This window comes from Colossoma macropomum, unplaced genomic scaffold, assembly GCF_904425465.1.
Source record: "Colossoma macropomum unplaced genomic scaffold, Colossoma_macropomum, whole genome shotgun sequence".
Lineage (NCBI taxonomy): Eukaryota > Metazoa > Chordata > Actinopteri > Characiformes > Serrasalmidae > Colossoma > Colossoma macropomum.
This window is the reverse complement of record NW_023495280.1, coordinates 2,662,516-2,683,914: the sequence shown is the minus strand read 5'-3', so window position 1 is coordinate 2,683,914 and position 21,399 is coordinate 2,662,516. Positions and strand designations below refer to the sequence as shown.

The 21,399-nt window shown below is 38.5% G+C and overlaps 1 protein-coding gene across 9 annotated transcripts in view; it reads left to right on the top strand.

Annotated features, from left to right (window-relative positions):
* Window positions 1-21,399, top strand: part of map4k4 (mitogen-activated protein kinase kinase kinase kinase 4) — a 105,296-nt gene that overhangs the window by 65,594 nt on the left and 18,303 nt on the right. For 2 of the 9 annotated variants that reach the window (XM_036561894.1, XM_036561896.1), the window contains 11 exons: window positions 3,280-3,366; window positions 5,260-5,883; window positions 8,278-8,433; window positions 12,669-12,763; window positions 12,889-13,025; window positions 14,097-14,191; window positions 14,456-14,464; window positions 14,998-15,176; window positions 16,546-16,660; window positions 17,952-18,200; window positions 20,001-20,112. In XM_036561894.1, the coding sequence (XP_036417787.1) occupies window positions 3,280-3,366; window positions 5,260-5,883; window positions 8,278-8,433; window positions 12,669-12,763; window positions 12,889-13,025; window positions 14,097-14,191; window positions 14,456-14,464; window positions 14,998-15,176; window positions 16,546-16,660; window positions 17,952-18,200; window positions 20,001-20,112 (1,858 nt within the window). Of the gene's footprint in view, window positions 1-3,279; window positions 3,367-5,259; window positions 7,446-8,277; window positions 8,434-12,668; window positions 12,764-12,888; window positions 13,026-14,096; window positions 14,192-14,455; window positions 14,465-14,997; window positions 15,177-16,545; window positions 16,661-17,951; window positions 18,201-18,787; window positions 19,270-20,000; window positions 20,113-21,399 lie in introns of those variants that run through there. The other 7 variants (XM_036561900.1, XM_036561899.1, XM_036561895.1 and 4 more) reach the window with 7 other exon arrangements.

The window sequence follows — 21,399 nt, the reverse complement described above, 5'->3', positions numbered from 1 at the left end:
ACAAAACAAAGAAAAACACACAAGAACCACTATACAAGACTCATCAGGGAACAATACCAAAAACGCAAAAGTAATAAATGAAACTTTTAAAAATTACTACAAGACCTTATACTCAAGAAATACAGTTACAAAACAATCTGATATTGATGCCTTTCTTGATGATATCACCCTTCCTAGGTTGAATAATGACCAAAGACACTCTTGAGAAGCACCTTTAACCAAGGAAGAATTTAGGAAAGCAGTTCAATTAATGCCAAACAATAAATCACCAGGTATGGATGGATTTCTTGCTGAATTCTATAAACATTTCTGGCCAAATGTCTCCCCCGTTTGTAAAGATGGTCAATGAAATAAAAAGATCTTCCTCTATTCCATCCCAAATGAATATGGCACTAATTTCAGTATTACTCAAATCAAATAAAGATTCAACATTATGCTCAAACTACCGTCCAATATCACTAATTAACACAGACAAAACTGGGAAAAGTTACATCCAATCTCATCCATCCAGATCAAACAGGCTTTATAAAAGGGAGACAATCATCACATAACGCATGTTGTCTCATCAACCTTATTAACTTTACAAAGAAAAGTAATAGGAAAATGGCTTTGGTATATCATTTATACACTAGACTCAAATATTACATCACCCATTCATCACCCATGGCCTCCGTTATAACTAATGACATCACCTCATCAAGCTTTACACTTTCTCATAGTACCTGACAAGGATGTCCACTCTCACCACTGTTATTCAAAATCTTCATAGAACCACTATCTGCAGCAATATGTCAGAATGATAAAATCACAGGCATTTCAACCCACAGTATTGTTCATAAAATAAGCCTCTATGCAGATGATGTGCTACTGTTTCTCCAAGATCCCACTTTATCAATAAAGGAAACATATATCAGATTACTCTGTTAACTAGAACTAGAATTTAACTAGAGATTGACAGCGTTACCAATAGGTGACTGGAACTGGAATGCTGCACTCCAAAACTACGCTTTACAAATCACCACAGGAAGTGTTATATATCTAGGTATAAAAGTAACCACCAAGTTTTCAGAGTTGTTCCACCTTAATTTTACACCACTATTAAAAACAATAGAAGATGACCTAAATCGCTGGATGAATTTACTAATTTGTCTTATAGGCCGTATCACAACAATTAAAATGACAGTTTTACCAAAAGTCAACTATATATTTGCAATGTTGCCAACTGAACCAACTAAAAATGGATCCACAATTTAGACATGTTAACATCAAAATTCTACTGGAGAAACTAGGATTACATTCACAACTTTACAAAACGACAAAAATAATTTTCAGTTTTATTATTTAGCAAATCAACTTTACTATTTAGTAAAATGGAGACAAAGAGATGATTACTGTAACCCCTGGCTTGATGTAGAACCGTCATACTGCAAAGAAATATCCATTGCAGATTTACCTTTTCTTAGCAAATCCATAAAATATCATGAATGTTCTAAAAGCATGACAATCTCAAAGACATTAAAAGCCTGATGGAAGAGTAATAAATAAAAAAAAATTGAAATTACAACTAACATATACACACCCATATGGCACAATCCAGACTTTACAGTTAACAAACGACCCCTTAAATGCAAGAATTGAAAAAAAAAAGGCATAACACATTTACAACACCTCTTTATGAATAACACATTTAAAAGCTTACAAGAATTAACAGAAACATTTGAAATATATATTTAAAATATTATCAATTAAAAGGTATACTTAAAACCAAAATGAATACGTTTCACAACAATCTCAATCCATCCCCCATTACTGAAAATACAAACCAAATCATCAGCCCTAAGAAAGTTTTATCAAAGTTATATGCTCTCATAGATACTTTAAATTCAACCACATCAATACCAACTAATAATTGGGAAAAGGATTTAGATATTAGCACTAATTCACAATTCTAGACACAAATCTGTAAAACTATCTTCATTATCAGTAAGAACACATACAATTAATTCAATATAAAATCATCCATAGGACCCACATTACGCAATACAAATTGTTTAAAATGGGACTCAGCAATTCAAGCGTATGTACACAATATATAACTACCAAAACTGATGAGTGTTTTCACGCAGTCTGGATTTGCACACCAGTCCACCGATTTTGGGAAAATATAACCTCAAAATTATCTTCATATTTGGGGAGCAGCTTTCCAATGTCACCCTCCCTATGCCCCCCAGGAGACCTCTCTGAGGTAGAATCATCAGTCAAACATACAGTTCCATTACTTATAGCAGTTATAGCAAAACAATACTGCTAAATTGTAAAGACAAAAAAAATATTTCTATAACACAGTGGACCAGTCTATTAACAGAACACCTATCTTGTGAACAAGCGTTTTTTTTTGTTTGTTTTTGTTTTTTTTCCCCCCCTTCCTCTTCTTTTCATCTCTGTCATCTTTGTGGATCTGCATTTAAGAATATATATATATATATATATATATATGTATATATATATGTATATGTATAAAATGTGTGTGTGTATATATATATATATATATATATATATATATATATATATATATATATATATGTATATGTGTATATATATATGTGTGTATATATATGTGTATAAAATGTGTATGTATATATATATACATGCATGCTTGGGCCTTGTTTATATATTTGAGTGTGTGTGTGTGTGTGTGTATGCATATATATATACATATGTACACATATTTTATAAGGACATGATCAGCTGTGCAGGGGTGTGAGATGCTACGGTGTCCTTAGAGGGCTTCCCCTCCAGGCCTGGTTTTTATTTTTATTTATTTGTTTATTTTTTTTTGCTTTGCTCAATAATAAATGTGCCAAAATCCAGTACTAAATTGTCTTTGAGATATACTGAAAATCATTGAAAATATTATTATAGGTTTCTTTTTTATTTCATGATGTAAACTCACAAACTTTGATAGTGGCCTAAGGCTGTATTCATTAAATTAATTTAAATGTTACCATCCCCTAATAGCCTTTTTTAGCCTTACAATGATGGCATATACTTCTCTGTTGGTCTTTGCAAGCTGCGATTAATTTAAAGTTATCAACATATTACGCATTTTCATGTGTAAGTGTATGAACCCTGATGGATGCAGATAAGGTTTCCAATAATGTGTGAATGTTTATATAAACATTCTGTCAGAAAGATGTGTGAGTAGAACAAGCTCATTGTTTTGCTTCTCTGTAGAGTGAATGTAGGCATTGCTCACCTTGCTTTTATGGTTTTTGACAGGAGTACATCCGTCGCCAGCTGGAGGAGGAGCAAAGGCACCTAGAAATACTACAGCAGCAACTTTTGCATGAGCAAGCCATGCTGCTGGTAAGCATTACATTTTTTTTACTCTCTGCATATACTTAGCTCTGTCCCTCACCTTTTCTATAACATAAGCTGAAGACTGGCTAGTGGTGGGTAATATATCATTATCAAGACAATTTACAATAAGAGATTATTATGGAGTATGTCTAACACGCTCAACAACTGCAAACATCATAAAAATGATAAATTTAGATCAATTAAAGAGAGCCTGCAACAATGACCAAACTGCATAGTAACAAGTAGTTACTGGATGTTGGTCCATTATTCTATTAATTTATTTTCTTTCATCAATCGTTTGATCTCTCTTTCTGTTTCCTCCTAAATTACTTAATTTTTTCAAATGTTGCAAGTAAGAAAAATGCTTTCATAGCCATTTTGCGGTTGCATTTTGTCTGTTCCTTCCTTATAAATTTAAAACAAAGAAAATATTTTAAAATATAATGTGTATTGTTAAAACATCCTCAGGTATTGTGATGTTATGTTTTCTGTATTGCCCATACCATCATTAGCCCGTGAAAGCCTACCAGCATGACAGTCTAAACTGTTGAAAAGAAGCAAGGCTAAAATATAAATAGGAGCCATTAGGCTTACAGAAGCACAATTTAGCTAGTTTGTAACTCTTCCACATGTACAAAAACAGTTGTTTACAATCATTACCAAGCACAATTAAATGATCACTAAGCACATCACCCTGTAAACTGATACCTTGATGTGTTCATTGCTATTTTTAGAAAAGTTCGAGAAGGTAGCATTAGCTAACGGTAGTGTTAGTCAAAAGTGTGCAATTATAAAACTGTGTTTATCAATGTTTTTTGTAGGTTGCTGAATATTGTCGTGAAAGTCCTTTTTGCTAATTTGGATTGTGGAGCTACTTCATTCACTGCTCATTCATTGTCTGTTTTTGTTCTACTCCTTGATCATGCAGGGAATCATCCTTGTTTTGCATGTCTGTTGTTTTTTTTCCCCATTGTTTTGCTGACAGAAGGATTTTGATGCTTTATTAGCATCTTTTATTAAGTTCTTTATTGTGTAAACTAGCAGAATGGTTAGCAGATTATCAAAAACTGTACCCCATGTCAAAAGCTATAATAGCACACACACTGTTGTTAGTTTGTCAAAAGATTTTCAATGAATCAGCATGTTTAAACCACCTTTTTGAAGAAGAGTGACATGTACTTTTAACAGTATTTTGGAAGCATTATTTTGGTAAGACTTATTATTATCACTGAGAAACACTTTGATGAACACTTAATGAACTTGTTTGCAAATAGTTGTTAACAAATCCTTTGCAAGTACTTTTTCTTTTTGACAAAATGTGACAGCACACTAGCAGTTGACTTTGGAAAATCAGATTTTATGAAAAAACAAGATTTTCTTCAAAGAATGTTAGAGATGCTTTTTGATGGCAGCAGTGAAGAGGACTGAGATGTTAGGAGTGCTGTGGCTCTATACAGCTAGATAACCGTATGTATTACCAGTAAGAGCATAAACTAAAAACTGCCACTGACAGTGCTGAGAAAAATTATCACAGACCTGTATACACAGGCAGAGGATTCCAGTGAGTTGTTAGTGGTTGATTGTTCCAATAATTTATTTAAATTGCCATGTTCTGTTTTGTTTTGTTGTTGTTTATTTAGTAAAAATGTGGAAAAAAAATCTATTTATGCTTTTGCATATTATTTTTTGAAATATTTTGAAAATTTATATTAATAACTGATATTACTGAAAATGACAAATGAATATGTCAAAAATATAAAGATATGCCCAGCCAGCCACTTTTAGGCTCAGGTTCTTAAAGGCTAACTTGACACATAACCGTTTAAAAGAAAGCAGTCTCCAAACCTTTGATGGGCAGTGTAATTTACTTGGATTTTATGCACTCTATATGTATGTCAGGAGTTTAAGTGGAGAGAGCTGGAGGAGCAGAGGCAGGCCGAGAGACTACAAAGACAGTTACAGCAGGAGCAGTCCTACCTGCTTTCTCTCCAACAACCCAGAAATCCCCAACAGCAGCCTCAACCACAACAAGCAGATATGACTAGAAATCCCCAGCAGACCCCATCTTCAGCTCAGAGGAGCAAATTTCCCCAGCAGCAACAGCAGCCTTTGGCTCAAAAGTGCAAAAAAAGTCCACCAAAGCATCAAGACAAGAACAAAAACCAACAACCCCATCATTCAGTACCCCAAGACAGGTCTAGAATTCCGCAGTTACAGCACTGTGCGGTAGACAGGACCAAAACTCCCCCATTACCTCTCCAGTCCTCACAGGATCGAAGCAGGATTCCTCAGCTGCAGCAGAGCTTGCAAGAAAAAAACAGGATCCTGCAACCTCAGCAGGCCGCCCAGTCAGACAAGGAGCTCCCATCGGAAGCAAGTCGTGGATCCGGCTTGCAGCATAACCAAACACACAGGAGCCTCAACTCCCAGCCTCAGCAGCCCACCCAGGACGAGGGTCAAACCATTCGAGTGCTTCCAACAGAATCTCAGGGCTCTGCCCCCGACTTTGAGCCAGTCCGAGAGGTGAAGCCTTAACCCAGTGTTGTCCAGTTCTAGTCCAGAACTGTTTGGTGATTTTCCTGTTCAAGCATGTTTACTAATCATGGTAACTAATGGTGCGCTTGGATGGTCGTTGTAAACATGTAAATGTACATACTATTTGCCTGAAATACAAGTGGCAAACTTGGGCAAGTCCTATATTGTCAGTATGTTCTTTAAGAGGACCTAATTTTATTTTTGGGGTCTACTAGAATCCATTTGCATTCTTCATTGCTCCAAAAACAATTTTTTTTCTGTTCACCTTCTGTCTGAAATGCTCTGTTAGAGCTCCCATGTCTTTATGCCCACCTCTTACCAATGTCCAGTGTTCTCTAATTGGTCAGCTCACTCTATTCTGATTGGTCATTTCTGCCCCTAAACATTCCACCCCTGTCTTGCAGTCTGCAGACAGACCCTTCTCTCTTGAGCAGCTGTAAACACCGTTGTGGGTCAGTTCTGCCGTATCAGTTTGAGCCAGAGTCCGATCCTTAATGTCAGGTCAGCATCTTTTCGATATGGCTTCCCGGCCTCCAGTAGATGCTGTGCGTTGTGTGAGGGCATGCCAAGCTTTCAGTTAGGTGGGCAGTAAGGATTGTGTTACAAGATTGCATCTTGTAACGAAAGAAAAGGGCTGGAATTCCAACAAGGTGTTTCAGGCAGCTCTCTCCCTTTTACTTGTACTTTGGACTTTGTAACTTTGCAAATTGTTTATATGCACAGAAAGCTCTATAATACCCTAGAAGAAAGGGAACAATTGGAAAAGCATAATAGGTCCTCTTTAATACCTTATGAACACAGTAGATTAAGCTGGCATTAGTTCTTCCCGCAGGTATATGTGTGTGCATGTGACAAAAATATACTAGTTGTCCATTACCACTTAAGACAAACAACTATTATACAGTTTGATGAGTTTTTCTAGCTGTATGAGTTCATTAGGACTGTCCAAATGCACCATTAAGTAGGTGACATATCACCAGCCGTTCTTTGATACAACAGTGTACTGAGATAATGGTAAATATATCAATGACGCTGTATCATACGTATGAGCATAATAAAATTAAGCCTACCTGTAGTGAATAGGCAGGTCCTAACAGTAAGCAGTAAACAAAAAATATCATCACTATTCAAAACATGATTTGTCTACACCATTTTACTCAGGAGCTGTGTAAACATTTCATGGTGGATGGACCTACAGAAATCCTCCAAAACCACTTTTTACATGAACATACCTTTAAAGAAAAGAACAATTTTGCCCTCTCCTGTAAAGTTTGGAGGTGTTTTTTTGGAAACTGATGATATACATTTTTGTAGCAAGGAATGCCATTGGTCTATCACAAGTAATATGTCAGTTCTTCACGTTTGAAATTCACAAACAGATAGTAGTTAATATTTGGTGACCTGACTGCTTTATAATTTTGGGTTGATGATAATCTTCTGAACACAGTAAAACTGCTGAATGGAATCAGGTGTGTTTGAGCAGGGAAATCACCAAACTGCTGAACTAAAGCTCTGCAGGACTGGGGATGGACACCCCTTAATCCCTTGTTGTAAGTCGATTTGCTAATCACTCTTTCTGCTCGGACTGATAACACTGCTTCTTCATGTAGAAGGGCATAACCGCCACTTACGCTTTATGCTTGCTCACCCACACTAATAAATCTGAAGATTTTGTGCTTTTAACTCTCTCTGACTGCTGTGGTTTTGTAGTTGAGCCAAAGATAGTGTGAGGTGAACATGCTTTGTATATATGTAGAGAAGATATTTCTATATGTTCTATATATTTTTTATCCAGATATGTTTTTTTTTTTTTGTTTGTTTGTTTTTTTTTGCAGTGGGTAAGGGTAGTAAAGGTGTTTACCACACAGCTTGAAGCCTCTTCTCATTTCTATGATGCTTTAGCTCAGTTAATATCAACTGCTGAAGCATTTCTCATTATGCTTTGTTTGCTTATGCTTTCTTCACATTTAGTGCGTCCTTCCTGTTTCAGATACTGTTCAGTTTTTTTGTGTTGTACTTTTTCACTCTTTCTTGGCTTTGTTTTTCTTTGGGCACTTTCTTGTACGTCTGCAGAACACACTCAGCTTACTTTCTTACTATTCTCCTCTCACTGATCTCCTCCCTTCTCTTTTTTTTATTTTTGTCAGCGAACAAACGTTTGATGTTTATGATTCATGCTCATGCTTTTTTTTTGTAGAATGGCTCTAGCTATTTTGTTCTTGAAACACTTAACTCTGCCAAAACTCTTTTTACAGGTTAACTCAACTTTGCTAGACCTGTCCTTGTGACTTTTCTTCCTTTTTAAGCGAGTAGATTAAGTGAGTAACAATTCGCATGTTTTGTACTTAAGATTAACACTATTTTGCTGTTCCGGGGTTGCAGGCAGATGAGCGGCACCGCAGGAACGTGCAGGGTTCTCCACAGGCTGCAGGGTCTCAGAAGCAGCCCCCTGCCGTGCCGCCAAGGGCTGAACCCTTTTCCAATGGCAACGCCTCCGAGCAGGCCCAGCCTGCAATGCATCGGCCCATGGAACCACAGGTAACCGTGATAATGTCACGTAAGGTGCCCTAACATGCCGGACCAATCAGCAGTGCCAATAAATGGGTAAACTCTGGACCCTGAGCAGATTGGTGTGTCGAATCAAAATTGACCTGGTTTTGTTGCCAAAGCCGCCAAGCTTGCCATAACAATTCTCCGTTCAAACCATTGTATTGATCAACAAGTCATAGTGGCTAACTTGAACACAACTTGTCAACACAAGTTCTGTGCACAGAGAGAAGAAAAAAGACCACATGGATGAAAAATTATGCAGTCAAATCAATAACTAATGTAAAAGGCAAGTTCATTTTTTTCTGTATATCTTTCCAATACTAGCCTTCATTTCTGCCCATTGCAGACTGCAGGCTCCTCAATTCTGTTCTGTGTAAGGGTTGTTTTGGGGTAAATTCTGTGAATTACTAAATTTCCCAACAGTGCCTAATAAACTAAATTTACCTACCTTGAAACTGCATCTGAAGTACTGACGGATGGCCAAGCAATATTTTGGCCATCGCTTCTGAATTTGGAAGTTGATTATTGGCCAATTTAAGCTGATAGTGGCCCTTGCTAAAGGTGTGAAGACACAAACATGCACTTCTTTTCTGACCTCTTTCTCTCTCTCACTCTGTTCCTTCCTTCTAGCTGTTTCTGACCAAGCATCCCTTTTGTTTCTTGCTGGTCTAAGGGATTTTCAAAGTCATTTGTAATATAGCGTACTTTCTGCTTACTTTTCTTCCTTTGCTTTGGTACCATCTTGCTTTTAGAGAAGCTATGTAACTTCTAGAGCTTCTGTCAGATGCTAAATGTGTGTTGTCAATCTAGGGTGACTAAAAAAGTCTGTGCTCCCTCTGGTAGTTTGCTGTAGCGGTCATTAAGCTCTCTCTCTTTGCTTGTTCTCTCTTTCCGTCTCCTTTCAGCGAATAGTCACTCTGTTACAAACGATCTTGATTCTTCGCTCTTGTCATTTGCACTTTTGCTCCATCTACTGCGTAGATTCAGAGTTGACTGACCACTCTGTGGTAGATGGTTTTACCTTCATCTGCCATGTGTACTCTGTTTTCTAAAGCACTAGTGTATAGAAAAAAGGCTGTAGTCATATATGGTTAGTCGCGTCATGGGGAAACAGTGTGGTGTTTGGGCTGTTAAATAGGGATGCTGTGTCTTTGACTAAGAAGCAAAGCATATATTTCCCACTACAACTCCGCCCCCCCATCAGTCAACTTTCTCCTGGCTGCATCATTCGCTTTATCTTCTCTCCATTTTGACCTCCCTTTGTTTGCATGTTTTTTGCATATTACAACGGTTAGTATATTGAAAAGATATCTGGTCTATTATTATATCACAACCAACATCGTAAAAAAAAACACCAAAAAAACGTAATGTTACATCTAACATTGATATTGAAATGCTTTCTTTCTACAGTGGATGTACGTTAATGTATAAGTAGTAGTCATCAAGCTATCAAATGCATAGTTGTAGAAATGTGCAATACAGTACAAAAGAGCTGATTTACATCTGTACTATTGCTAGATTGCCTTGGAGCTACAATGACAAAAGTATATTGCTATGCTGCAAACAGTAGTAGCAACCATCTTGAAACCTGGTATTGCCTATATTTGTGTCCATTTTCATAGATACAGTAATAGAAACTACATAAGCAAGTCTAATTGAAAATACTTATGCCAGGATCAGACACTACAAATTCAACCTGATTCTGACACGATTTTGTCACAGCCCACAAAATTCCTGTGTTGGGCCTGAATATCAGCGTCGGGAACGATGAACGGGTCTTGTAGTCTGACACAGTCGAAGACACCCCATGACACCCTGACAAAAAGGCTAGCATAATAATGTTCTTAATATGTTAACACATTTGTTACCTCAAGTTTTCTTTAAAGGATTGACAGCACATACTGTCATCTTCATGACGCCCAAGAACGGGTCTGCAATCGTTTTTTGTTTTTTTTTTCTTTTTCTCTTCAGAAGACAAAACCACCAGCATCAAACATAACGCTGTTGACAGTTTCTTGACCCACCTCCCCGACATCGGCCTAATCTGACATAGTGACCATGTGTAGTGTGATCCTGACATTAAAGGGGAGTTCTGCCAATTTTTAATAATTTCTGCATAATTCAGTGTTTGAGATGTAAACAGAATCATTCTGACTGGTTTGGTTGAAATGGTTCATTTTAGAGACTCTTTACAGTGGTGGTGATAGGAGCTAGGAGTTTGCCTTGTGTACAACCCAAGTATAGTCATTTATTGACTATCTAAAACCACTACTCTACATGTGTCTTACATGAATCTACATGTATCTTCTGAGTTTTTATATGGAATGATGATGGTAAAATAGTGGAAAATCCAAACAACAGAAGTTTTCTTTGGGGACTGTTTTGCTCCATAATGCCCTGCATGTATCCCTCCACCATGAATGCATTTTAAAAACATTTTCTTTTCAATATCTACTGTAAAACAATGTCTCAGACATCAAGCAGCGTATTCATAACCATCACAGAATAACTTTGAGCAAGGCTTTAGCGGCGTTAAATTCTTCAGACGTCTGGTTCCCATCACCACCACTGTAAATTGAGCAATTCACATCAAACTACTTTGAATGACTTTGTTTACATAATAATGATTTAATTATGAAGATTTTTTTAACTGGTGGAATTCCCCTATAACAGCTTAGTTTGGGTTGAGGCAAGTGTGTGATTTTTGAACACTTTTTTATTTTTCACCTCTTCCCAACAACACCCACTTTTTTGTTTTGCATCTTCTCCCTCCTCCATTGCTTTGTGCTGCTCCACCTGTGGAAAGGTGCAGTGGTCCCAGCTGGCTGCTCTCAAAAGCAGCTCGGTCGCTCCTCACTCCATCTCTCGCTCACACTCTTTCAGCGATCCTGCTACACCGCTACCCCACCAGCAATCCCATCGGTCCCCCGAACTTCTGGCCCACTCATGCGAAGAGGAACCCCCTCTGTAAAGCACAGGCCCTTGAGCTCTAAATTGGCAGATACGTTCGTCTGCTGTGGGCAGGTGTTCTGATGTGAACCATGTAGTCAGAGCATGAGTGCTTTAGCTGGAGAATCATTTTCCTGCTTCCTTCATGTGCTCATCAGATGGTCCTGTTTCTCAGCTTGAGAAGTTGTAAGTGAAAGGTCAGTGCTTTGTAGTCAGAAACAGTAACTGGTTGCATCACTTTCTAGCCTTTGCTAAACAAGCCACTAAGGTTGCTAAGCTAGATGATCTATTTTTCATATAACAGCATTTTCCACCATTAAAAAATGTATACTGAGCAAGAGTATAAATGCAACATCCATTTTTAATCCCATTTTGCAGCAGTTTACATATAAATAACTTTGTTTACGTAATAATGATTTAATTATGAAGATTTTTTTTAAATCAAGCAAATGTCTATGGCCTAATCAGTGAGTACTAAAACTGAGTTGCGTTTAAAAAAATAATTACCTTCCTTCGGCCACTGGCACTGCCCTTTCTTCTGACATTGTAAAACGTAAACGTCAGTAGGAAGTCATAACTAAGCACTAGGCCTGGGCAATAAAAAATAATGAGCGAGATACTTATGAGTTAAAAAAATATAATTTTAGTTTATATGTTATTTAAACATTTGCTATTTTTAATGAAGTCTGTAATAAATAAGTTTATTAAAGATCACTCATCAGTTTAGATGTGTCACTGCAAACATGCGTTCATGGGCTCACACGAGAAACTTCATACTGCAAGTGATTTCCAAAGCAACACATGTTTTACATATAAAAAAACATGGAGTTTTCTATTGTTTTTAGTGCAATCCCTCTGGAGTCAAGCTGTAGATTTTATTTAAATGTAAATTAGTCCTCTTTCGTTCTGTATAACTAAACAAAACAAAAATTTTAAGCATCATAACTTGGGTTACTTGTCAGTCATCTACGATATCTAGTTACATCGCACAGGCCTAGCTCCCGCTTGTAATTACAATTCGAAGTGGATGTTCATATGCAGCTTTTAGGGCGAGGACTCCTATTTGCAGTCGTTATGATAGCACATGAAGCCAGCATAAAAGTGTGCACACAGAGGGGTTCTGGAAATGAGTGAGTGAGTTGGCTGTGTAGGCTGGTGTTCTGCTCAACTTTGAGGGCTGCTTTTGGTCAAACCTGATGCATATTTGCCACATCATTGTCCAGCCACAGATATGTATCAGTATGTATGAGTATCCCTGCCTGTCTCTCTGGAAGGTTCCGGTAAGAACAACCTCTAGGTCACCCATACTCTCTCGCCGAGAATCCCCCCACCAAGGCAGCGTGCTGCAGGCTCAGAGGAATTCTGGAAGGTACGTGGGTGGGTGTGTGTGGGTGTATGTGGGTGTGTGTGCGAGCTCTATACAAAAACAGGCTGCTTACATTGTGTAGTCTGTGCGTTAGTTTGGTTATCATACAGTCATACATGTCTCCATAGTAACGCTGAACCACGATTGCTATGGGAACGTGTAGAGAGGATGGGCCCTCGGCCCAGCAGTAGCAGCAGCTCATCAGGGTCTAGTTCCACCTCCAGCAACTCCAACAGTGGATCAGGAGAGAGATTCAGACCACGCAGTGAGTACACCAACACACGAGATACACAACAGAGTTAGACAGACGTGGTAATAAGTACACACTCATGCTTGTATGAAAACCTAGCCTAGCTGAAGCCTAATCCAATTGGTAAAACTAACAGGCTTTATTGTCCAATCTAAATGCCCTAATGACATTTTTAAATTATGTGTGCTACAACAATAAGACATGGTGTAGAACATCCTCCAGTAGGCTTCAGATGTACCACAAATGCAATATTCGTTTTAAGAGCTGTGCTTTTATTTTTATTTATTTTTATTTTATGGTCAAACCTAATGAAGAACAGGACTTGTTTGAAAGTTCTGGGTGGGGATGTGTGTCTGTGTATCAAAAGTTTAGAATCCCTTGTCATATTAACAACACTTATTCAGTGATAACTAATAATACAGTGTACATTGAAATATTACAAACTAGAGACCAAAACTTAAACCAATGCTTTATTCGCAGTTCAAAGTATTTTAGAATGAATATGAAGTTAGGACATAGTCCAAAAAATATGGAAGTGTTATTAAATAATAAGCTGTAATTATCTGTTTATTGTAATTTCTTGTCAATAAAATACTATGAACAGCTGTTAAATTAGCAAGATTTGGTTATTGGTATTCAAATATGAGGCATTCAGGATGTAGTTTTTCTCAGGATGTAGTTTTTTCTCAATGCTGTACAGATTTCACAATTGTCATGAAACTGGCAGCGCAGATTGTGATTGCTGGCGTGTCAGAGCCCTGTGCTATCTCCCAGGTTTCTCCACCCAAGACTAAAAGGCTTGCATTAAAGCAGACTTTGATAACTACTGGAGCTGCTAGCAGACTTCATATGTAAAAGTAATAACCAAACTCTGGCAGGAGGTTTGGATTTCAACTTTTGGAATTTGTTTAGTTTAGAGACTAATTTGTTTGTAAAGTTCAGAGAATTTTTTTGGAGTCTGTAAAAAGGCAACAAAGGAAGAGCTCCTAATGCACCTGTACTTAACGCAAACTCCTGCACATTGGAAGTGATGCCAGCTCGGTGGCAGTACGTGTCCAATTCTCACTCTCGTATCTCTTCCTGCAGCCTCTTCTAAATCTGAGAGTTCCCCGCAGTGGCCGGAGCATACATCCAAAAAAACTGAGGAGAAGAAGGATTTGGCCCGGCCCGGGCATGTGGTGGTGAGAGGACTCTGAGATGTAGCCGAGGAGTGTGTGTGTGTGTGTGTGCGTGTGTGCGTGTATGCGTATGCGCTTCTGTTGGGTACTATTTCATGAAATTCCATATAACATCTTTTTACAGTAGAGTTTGTGGTTTCTAATCCAGCTTCTCTTTCGGAACATGCAGGGTTTGGTTGTTTATTTGTTTCTATATTTGTTTGTTTATTTATGATCACCTGTTGTGGACTGGAATTGTTACGGGATCCTCTGGTGGGGTTCTAATAGGCTGAAGTGGTAAGCTTGAAAAATGATTTTGCGTTGCCTGGACAGAAGTACTAATGGCTTGTCTTTTACTAATGGTTTGTGTTTTTTCTTGGGCTTGGACTGTTCCCTCAGCGACACGTAACTGCGTTAACACTTTCTAATCATAACCACAATCTCATTCATCGGAGTTTGCTCCTGTTCATATAGGATGGGCTGGGTTTTTTAGTCACTGGGCGCTGTCCGTCATCCGCTTTTAGCTTTTTGCTTTGCTCTTGTTGCTTTCTGATTGGCCTTCAAGACTTTAAGCTCACCCTGTGGCAGTCAAATTGGACACCATTTGCCATCTTTGCAGGCTCTACCCTTAACCCCCAAAGGCAAAGCTAATAACCGTTTTTAAATGAGAGTGCTATTGAGCTGATGAGAAAAAGCATGAGAGAGAGCCAATAGAGAAATCAGAGCAAATAGATGTTGATGAAGCAATGTGTAAAAAGAGAGAGCTTGAACAGAGTTAGAGTTGAACAGTGTGTCCTGTCTGGCTTTAACTTTTTACCCCTGAAACACAGGATTTGACAGCACTGGCCAAAGAGTTGCGTGCAGTGGAGGACGTACGGCCACCCCACAAGGTCACGGACTATTCTTCCTCTAGCGATGACTCTGGAACTACTGACGATGAGGATGACGAAGAAGTGGATCAGGAGGGAGGAGAGGAATCCACTTCAGGCCCAGAGGACTCACGGGGGGGGTATGTCATGATTTCTGTGCACTACAAAACACATTTGCCCAGGCTAAACCCCTCTTCTTCTCTGGACTGATCATATGCATGTCCTCAGGACTGCAGGCCTTTAATTCTTTCATTGATCTAAGCTGTAAAGGCGATAATGCAGGATTTTCCAGAGAGGACACTTGGGATGCAGGCTTCAGCATACTTGGAGTTACCCAAAATTCAGAGGAAACATGATGACAAACCAAAAGGATGAAAGCTTAAAAGAAAGTAATGCATACTTCATATGCAGATGTGTAGATTTTGGTGTGGGTACCAACCATGGAAGTGAGTTGAAGAGCCCTCTTATTAGCGTTCTTTATATGCTTGCAGTCATCTGGCCTCACAGATTTGACGTGATGGCACTTTATTACGTACCCCTATCTTGTAGCTCCACCAGCATGTGGGTTAGAGCCATCCTCTAAACCCCATATGTCAAACATCAGGCCCAGGCCCACAGGCCAGATCAGGCCCGTGACACAATCCTATCCAGCCTGTGAAATTATTTTAATTTTCTGTCTATATTAGCCCATTTTACAGTACACTGCATTACAATCCCCAGCATGCACTGCGCTCCTACCACCTTCCCCAACAACAGTATATGGGACAGCAGTACCCCTAAATTCTGTCACACCATAATATCACCAAACACAATAGCTTTGTTTCAGCTGCAGCTCAATCTACATAAACACTTAGCTCAGCAGCTCAGAAACTGATCCCAAGAATGAATGAACAAAAAAATATGCCAGGTGTCTAGTTGAAGCACATAGGTGGGTTTAAAAGACCTACCTCCTCTCCTCTTCCCCAAGAGAAATATTTAAGCATTCATGTAATATTTCAAGTTGTACTACCAAGTGTCTGTATTTTGCTGATGACTATTTGCTGTGATTTGAATTGACAGTGGAAAATTCAGGAAAAAACAAAATATTATTTTAAAACTAAATGAAAACGGGTGTTCTCTGGCCCATGGATTTGTTGAGCTTTTTTAAAGTGGCCCTCTTAGTGGTTGAGATACCCCTGCTTTAACCCTTTATCAGTGGTCAGTTTTCAACCACAGCGCTGCGGTTGGCTGTAAGTTTGAAGTTGACAACACTACAAAAGTCTTATATACTTGGGCTGCACATACTAACAAAGCCACTTCCTTGTCTGTGTCACAGACATGGTAGTGGACTGTGTGCATGAATGTGGTAGAGGGCAGCTGAGGGCAAATTGCACCACAACTGATGAGCTCCAGTCTGTTATTGTTGACCTATAAGGTATATGGACCTCATAAACTGGCCAGCCATGGGATGCTAATTGTAGATTTTATCTGTTGCTGTTACTACAGCATATTTCTCTGTTTTATTGACAGCTCATCCAGACTAAGCAATGGCGAGACGGAGTCAGTGAAGACAATGGTTGTCCATGAAGATGGTGACGATGCCTCTTTCACCCAATGCAAAGATAGCACGCTAGTCGTCCGACAGGTGCCCCACATGCATAAAATTTCTACAATTTTGAATGAAACACAATATGAGAATACAGTTACACGTTGTCGCAATACATTGTCTATATCAGTGTTTCTCAAACCAGTCCTCATGGACCCTGAGATTTTTGCTCTGTTCCTGTGTCCTGGGAATTGGGATGAAGCAAAAATATGGACCAGGGTCTTGGAGGTCCCTGAAAACTGGATTGAAAACCACTGAGCTATGCTATATTGCTGCAGTGCAGCATCAGAATGCCTCCACAGCCTGATATTTGTGTGATCATTTTGTTTTCTTTACTCTTACCATTTACCGTTGTTGTTGACACCTTGTCCTACCAGATTATTTTTCATACCCTTGCATTTACATTAAGTTGATGTTTATTTGGTTTTTATGATTTGTGTTTGTTTATTTTTGCCAGTGAAGACCACAGAGCACATAACTGAAAGTGTCATCATCATAAACAGAAAAAGAATAAATTCTAGATCTCTAGGTTTCTTTCCACAATTTCACATCATCACTTTTTCTCAAATTCAGACTTACATACATGTGGCTGCATGCAGCTCATCATCATATCAGCGGACATACAAATTGCCAAATTAACTTTGTTAAATCTTTACCCACTGGAAGTTCACAGACATTTAGATGCCATTTAGACATTTAGAGGAAGCTAGACAAAATTAAGGTAAATTAAAATTAATTCATTTTTATAAAATGTACAAATATTAAGGCAACGGTTTAATAAAAACAAAGTTTTAAAACACAAAACCTAAAATGATCTGCCATTAAGAGGTAACACACCCCCATAAAGTGTCCCTGAGAGCCTTGCAGCTGAAGCTTTAGCATTAGCTTAAACATTGTGGCTACATTAGCCAGTTGTTACTGTAGCTTAAACTGATTATTGTCCTGACTAAAAGCAAAATGCTATTTGATCAGCCACAATGGAGAATTATAACACAACCCATCTTCCTATTAACATCCCACTCAGTCAACCAAGCCAACCCCAGTGGACAAAGAAGAAAAGGATAGCACTGCAGTTAGCTATAGGCTACTACTAGCAATAAGCCTGCCCCAAAACAGCTGTTACTCCATCTAGAAAGCCAAAAATGAGTAAACACTTATAAACACTTATAAATGTCAGCTATTAAAGACAATATCAGTTAATGACACAAAATAAAACAGAAATGAAATAGGACTAGGTTGTGCTGGTTAAGAATCTCCTGAAATTTGGTCCTCAGCTAGCTGTTCTCACCACCCAGGCCACCACAGACAATCTACTTCTTCTCAATTCCAGAGCTCAGGGGATGTAAAAAAACGGCCAGTGCCAGGGTCAGGCTTTGGTCTCCCCACTGGTGCAGTCCTGCAGGGGATCCAGGACCGGAATGACTTTTCAGGCCGAATTCATCTCTTGCCTGACCTGCTCCAGCAGAGTCAGCCCTCGCCCCCTTCTTCCTGCCCCTCTACCCCCTCCTCCTCCTCATACCACAGCAGCCCTACCTTGTCCCCCCTCATGCCCCTGGACAGGTCGCCCTGCCCTATGGAGGTACGTCCTGGCGCAGCCCACAGCGCCCCCTTTGGACCCCTTTGACTGACTAATAACTTGCAAGCCACTTTCTAAAATGATGCCACCAGAATCCCAATAGGCATAGAGTGAAAGCACTGTCTAGTAGCTCTTTCTCTCTACTTATTTACTTGGGCCTGAACAATATATCACTTGTTCTATCAGATTGGCTGATATTAAAAGGGAATTCCAAAAGGGAGTTTTCAGAATGTTTTTTCTAAATTTTCAAATTGGTTGAGCCTTACTTTTAACTTCCTTCATTGTTGTTCTTATCCTCTCTCCCTCCCCTTGCTGTATTACTCTGTCTAGTCATCTCTGTGGGAAAGGGTAGTGATGGTGGTGAGTCTGGATGCTGGCTTCATATACAGCACTGACCATATGGCTGCTAACCTCCCTCCAAGAAAAATAAATAACAGTCCCTCTAGTGCTCAGTATTCTTATACTAACTAATCTAAACTACTTAACTAAAAGTTTCAGAACAGTTATTATATAACAGTAATTATCTCCTTCACCCAAGTTTCATTTTTTCATTTCGCAAATCATTTTTCCCTGTATGTTCTTCCTTTCAGACTTTTTCCATCAAACCACCATCAAGAACTCTGAGATTCTATCACACCCTATTTTTTGTAGTGTTTGTGTGTGTGTTTGTTGGTTTTCTGCCTTTTTGTAACAGTATGTACTAAAACTGTTGCATAGTTTAAGCATCATTTTCCAATGGAGAGGCATGCTACAAAGCCAGAAACACCCACCTGCCAGCTTGTATATGTATATATTTGTATGCCAAGAAGATATAATTCCAGTAATAAAAAATAATAAAAAAAAGTAATAAAAGATAATACCATATTTTATCATTACAGTAAAGTGGTATTAGTAAAATTAGTAAAGTAAGTTTTATTGGAGTTACTTTTTCTTAAATTTGCTGGATTCAACACTTTACTGTAAGGACCCTCCTTAAGGGTTATGCATAATATTTCTACACACACTAATGACACAGTATGACAATATTTTATGATTTTGGGCCAGTTTACATCACAGTATGCCACAGCATGCTGTTTCTGAGCATATTGTGGATATTGTCCTTGTTTGAACTGCAAATTTCATTAAAAAAGGCATAATTGGTCATGTTTCATTAGATTTAGTGCAGTGTGTGAATTACTGAATAAAAATAATTGTACTGCTAGTTTTTGATAGTATTTTTTTTTAAAAGTGGCACTGCTGACACATTTGATTTATTCCAACTTTATCAAACCTCAAAAAAACTAAATATTGTTATTAACATATTATGTACTGCAAAAGTATTGTCATAATGTTTTTGACCATACTGCCCACCCCTAACATATACTTAGTTAGAGTTCTAAAGAATGCTATTGTGAATAACCAGAAGCTGGGTAAACACCTGCAGTGTTATGCTTGTAGTCATCTTGTATGCATTTATAAAGTTCTGCTAGGTGTGGGCAATATGTCAATATGTTAGGGTTATAAATTAGATATAGATACCATTTTTTCCTGAGTAGATTGCAGAAAAGTATCACAATGTAATTTATTTTGCCATATTGCCCATGCTTATGACTGTGCAGGACCTATGAGTGAGTTGTTTGTGCTGAGCCTTCTATAGAGTCCTTTGGTAGTGAACTTCAAATAAAATGATGCTAATTTAGCTGCAGATAGCTGTTAAAGCTAATTAATAGTAGATAGGCCAACATCTAAGAATCATATTCAGTTCACTTTGAAATGCATCATAACTCTATGTCCATCCATCTGTCACCCTTTTCCCATGTGTAGTCCCAGTCCACCACAATGCAGAAGCACAAGTCCTCCTCTTCCTTCACTCCCTTCATTGACCCACGCCTGCTCCAGATCTCTCCGTCTACTGGCAGTGCCCTCAACAATGTTGGTAAGTTACCTCCACCCACCCACAGCATTCCCTACTGAAAAGCAGGAGGTGACTGGACCAAGTGTTACTCTGAACATGGTACTCCTGAGAAACTAACTGTTCTTTTCTCATGGTTTGAGGCACTTAGTTATTTACAACAGGATTTTGACTCCTCTAAGAAAGCAGCTCTGTCCTTTTGTGTAGGTTTGTGTAGGATAATGCTTGTATGAAATGCCTTGGGAAAGGGGACAGTATAAAAGCCTGTATGCTAAAACTGTTGTCAAACTGGGATACTGAATTTTCCTGCCTTTACAGGTTGTGAGTGGCTCAGGCAGTATTCACAAGCGAAAGATGGATCCAGTTCAATTCAACTTTTATTGTCATTATACATACATGAGTGTACAGTTTAATGAAACATTCAGGCTACTTCTTTGGTACATAAAGAATAAGACAGAGACATAAGTGCACATGTACTAGTTGGATGACAGACAATATGTATACACAACTATATTGAATGGTCAATACAATAATTAGACAGTACATACAGAATAAACTAGACACAGAAGTGTACTGGTGCATAGACAGCACGTTTTATTTCATTGCATTTCAAACTGCATCTACTTGCAGTGTCTGTAAAATGATAATTTCATGTAAATGTGGAAACACCAGCAATATGTTGAAATCTATGTTGATATCAATGCAAGATGCAAGGCTGAAATTCCAGAAATGTCATGTATTTGACTCCCTATGCATGAGTGCCACTGCTTCTCAACTGAGCATGCCGGGATCAAGGGTAAATTTTCTGTGTTATAATAACATTAGCGCCATGCAGAAAGGCTTAGCACATTTTTCCTTTGACTAAGAAAACTTCCTTAGAAGTTTAAGAAGTTAAAACTTCCTTTCCACACAGAAAATTGATCAGGAATCAATAAAGGAATCATTAAAGAATCACACCGATAAGCAGAATTGATAATGGCATTGGTATCAATTAAATCTTATTCATTCCCATCCCTAATATACGTATGTGCAAAATACAGACAGCGGTCTTTAGAGACAGTCAACCCAAAATGTGTGTCAGTTTTTAGAGGTAGTGTTAAATAAACAATGGTACAAATGTTCGTTTTAGGTGTTCAGTCCAAGTATATATATAAAGCCAGTCAGCAGTTGAGAATAATGTGGATGTGAAAGACTGGTGACCTGGTGACCTGTCCAGGGTGTATCCTGCCTTCTGCCGAATGACAGCTGGGATAGGCTCCAGCACCCCACCGTGACCCAGAAGGATAAGTGGTTAGTGTGTGTGTGTGTGTG